This window comes from Austrofundulus limnaeus, unplaced genomic scaffold, assembly GCF_001266775.1.
Source record: "Austrofundulus limnaeus strain Quisiro unplaced genomic scaffold, Austrofundulus_limnaeus-1.0 Scaffold1094, whole genome shotgun sequence".
In the NCBI taxonomy this organism is placed as follows: Eukaryota; Metazoa; Chordata; class Actinopteri; order Cyprinodontiformes; family Rivulidae; genus Austrofundulus; species Austrofundulus limnaeus.
This window is the reverse complement of record NW_013953496.1, coordinates 80254-82919: the sequence shown is the minus strand read 5'-3', so window position 1 is coordinate 82919 and position 2666 is coordinate 80254. Positions and strand designations below refer to the sequence as shown.

Sequence of the window (2666 nt, the reverse complement as noted above, 5' to 3'; positions counted from 1 at the left end):
GTGTTTGTTGTTGTTGGAGGAGCAGCTCGGTCACACACTAATGTCATTAGTTTGTTATCATTACTGAGCTGCAGGAATACTTTTTTTCACCTCACGTCTCCTGCCTGGATCTGTTATTATCTCACTCTGAAGCACAGAGGAGTGTCAGTGGTGAGCTCGTTTCAACTGATTTTTATAACGCAGTCTCATTTCCAGACTTTTGTGAATGAAGCCGAAATTTCAGTTAAAATACATAAGTAAAAGTATTTATTCGAGTATAGTACTATCCCCCAACTTTATAGATGATTTTACCGATTTAATTTTTGTATTATACTTGAATAAATATGGTAATTTGAATTTATATTTCCCTCAAGTGGGTCTTATCCAACTAATGTGGCTTCTGAAGGTAATTACTGGCACTTAAAAGCAAAATATATAAATGCACCACTTTGCAATTTTATATATTTGTTTAAATCTTGGAGTATTTAGTATTCATCCATTCTTTATAATCAAATTAAAATCCATTTAAATTCACAGTTATGAGATAACAACACAATCCAAGGGGATGAATAATTCTGCATCAAACTGTAGGTTCACAACCTTGATCTCAGGAAAAATAAATCAGACTATAAATAATAATAAATAAGAACTWTTTAAAAACAATGTTAATAAAAATAGTTGAAGGAGGAGGCAGACAGAGTGGTGTCAGTGAAATGTTGAACCTGAAGCAGTTTGTTTTGGGTCAGTGTTCATGRGCTGTGTGTGCTACAACAATCAGGATGTGTTTCATGAATAAAGCAGGCCAACATTAAACCAAGTGTTATTTGTTACAAGCTCAGCACTTACTTGTTGATGGTTCGACCAAATGTGACCTGGACCAGAGCTATTAGTGTCTTCCTCACCCACTTAAACACTGAGCAGGAACAGAAAACAGTCAGCTGGTCACAGTCATGCAGTTAGACTTTACAACAGCTGGTGAACTGCTCACTTCCTCTGAGCTCAAAGATCTCTGCAATCAGCATGAAGCAGGGCTCGGCCAGAGCGTTTCTACGACTGTCCGGTTCATCTCCGTAATCTGACAGGTCGCTGTCATCGTCAGCGTCTTCCTGGGAACAGCAGGCAGCAGGTGCAGCGTCAACAAGGATTCAGGGCGAAACGCAGAGCTGAGCTGCTCAGTGCCTACCTCAGTGTGGGAGAAGAAGTCTCCAGGTAACCTCTCCAGAAAGGAGGCCAGAGAGAAAGAAGACTTCTTCTGAATGGACATCACCTTCAAACACACAAACACACAGATGAATGAACATCTACTGCTGCTAAATCTGGACAGAAACAATGAAGCTGGTCACTGATGAAACAAGGTCAACAACAGATCCAGGCTCCTGAACAGGGAACAAGTCTGAATTATACAAGTTATGGGTTTTATCAMGTTTCAGCATGAATTTCTTCTAAACTTTAAGTCTAATAATTTGTGGGATTAAGGGCTGCATGATATCAGGAAAACCTATGATGTGTAAAAACACAGCTTAATATTGTGATTATGATATAACTTGTGATCAGTGAACAAATACTGAAGTGTGCAGTGTTTCTGCTCTGGCTTCAGAGGAAAAATTTAACCTCTGATACATCATTTCCTCTCCAACATGAAAGTTTTAWTATAAAACAGCACAACTAGACTCTAGGGATGGGCAATATGGACTAAAACATTTATCATAATTTCCAGGTTTTATCACGATAACGACAAGTGATGATATATCAGTAATATAATAAAAAAATAAAACTATAAGAAAATACTTTTGACTAATCACTGAAAATACTGAGTTTAGCTGCTGTGGGAGGTAAAGCTGTAATATCTGTTCCCTGAAGGGTTAATGTTCAGGGGAGGGAGGGGCTAGTTGTGTGACTGAACCGTGCAGCCTGGCAGGGACAGAGGAGACGGAGGAGTTGTGTTGTTTTTTTAACGTATTGTTGAACTCTAAACAGTTTTTAGATGACTGACTGTGTTTTTGCACGCTGACAGTCATTACCATAGYTTTTTAGCTTCACTACTTTAGCACATGCTCCGTGCGTTGACGTCCACTCTGAGTAAACTAAGCTTAACCTGGTGAGGAGGCAGGTAAAGCCTGGCAGTGGGTGTTTATCGTTTTTATCCTGAGATGACAAATYATTACCATGATGAATGTTTTTGATGGTATATCACACATGATAACATATCACCCATCTGTACTGGACTCAGCTGCTGCAGCAGCAGTACAGTTTAATGACTTTAAAACATCGCCCCAATAAAACTTTTTCTGATGCTTTAAATACTAAAAACACCCATTTTTACTTTTATATAAATAATACAAACATCTGAAAATAAGTTAAAGAATTTTATGTTAATACATCTGCATACACAACAGTTTATGTAGATAAACAAACAGGCTGATAGTGTGATGATGATGAGAAGTTTGTGATATATTGTGCTGTGATGCTGCCAAGCTAACATTATACAAAAATACAATATATGTGTTGCTGTCATCACACATGAGCCTACTGAAGCTGTGAGGATCAGAGCTGTGCACCTGAAGGACAGATTGTCTAACACAGTRGTTCCCAAACTTTTTATCTTCTGACCCACAAAGTATTCATGGCAAAAACTTGTGACCCCAAATATTACTGGTCTGAGTACACAAACTTCGTTAATAACCCTA

General features: G+C 38.2%; 1 protein-coding gene across 1 annotated transcript in view; it reads right to left on the bottom strand.

Moving 5' to 3' along the window:
• The window catches only part of snx25 (sorting nexin 25), a gene marked incomplete in the record, with an annotated part of 55293 nt that overhangs the window by 6381 nt on the left and 46246 nt on the right, over positions 1-2666 (bottom strand). The window contains 3 exon segments of the mRNA XM_014030646.1: positions 826-892; positions 968-1085; positions 1163-1246. Coding sequence (XP_013886100.1) covers positions 826-892; positions 968-1085; positions 1163-1246 — 269 coding nt within the window.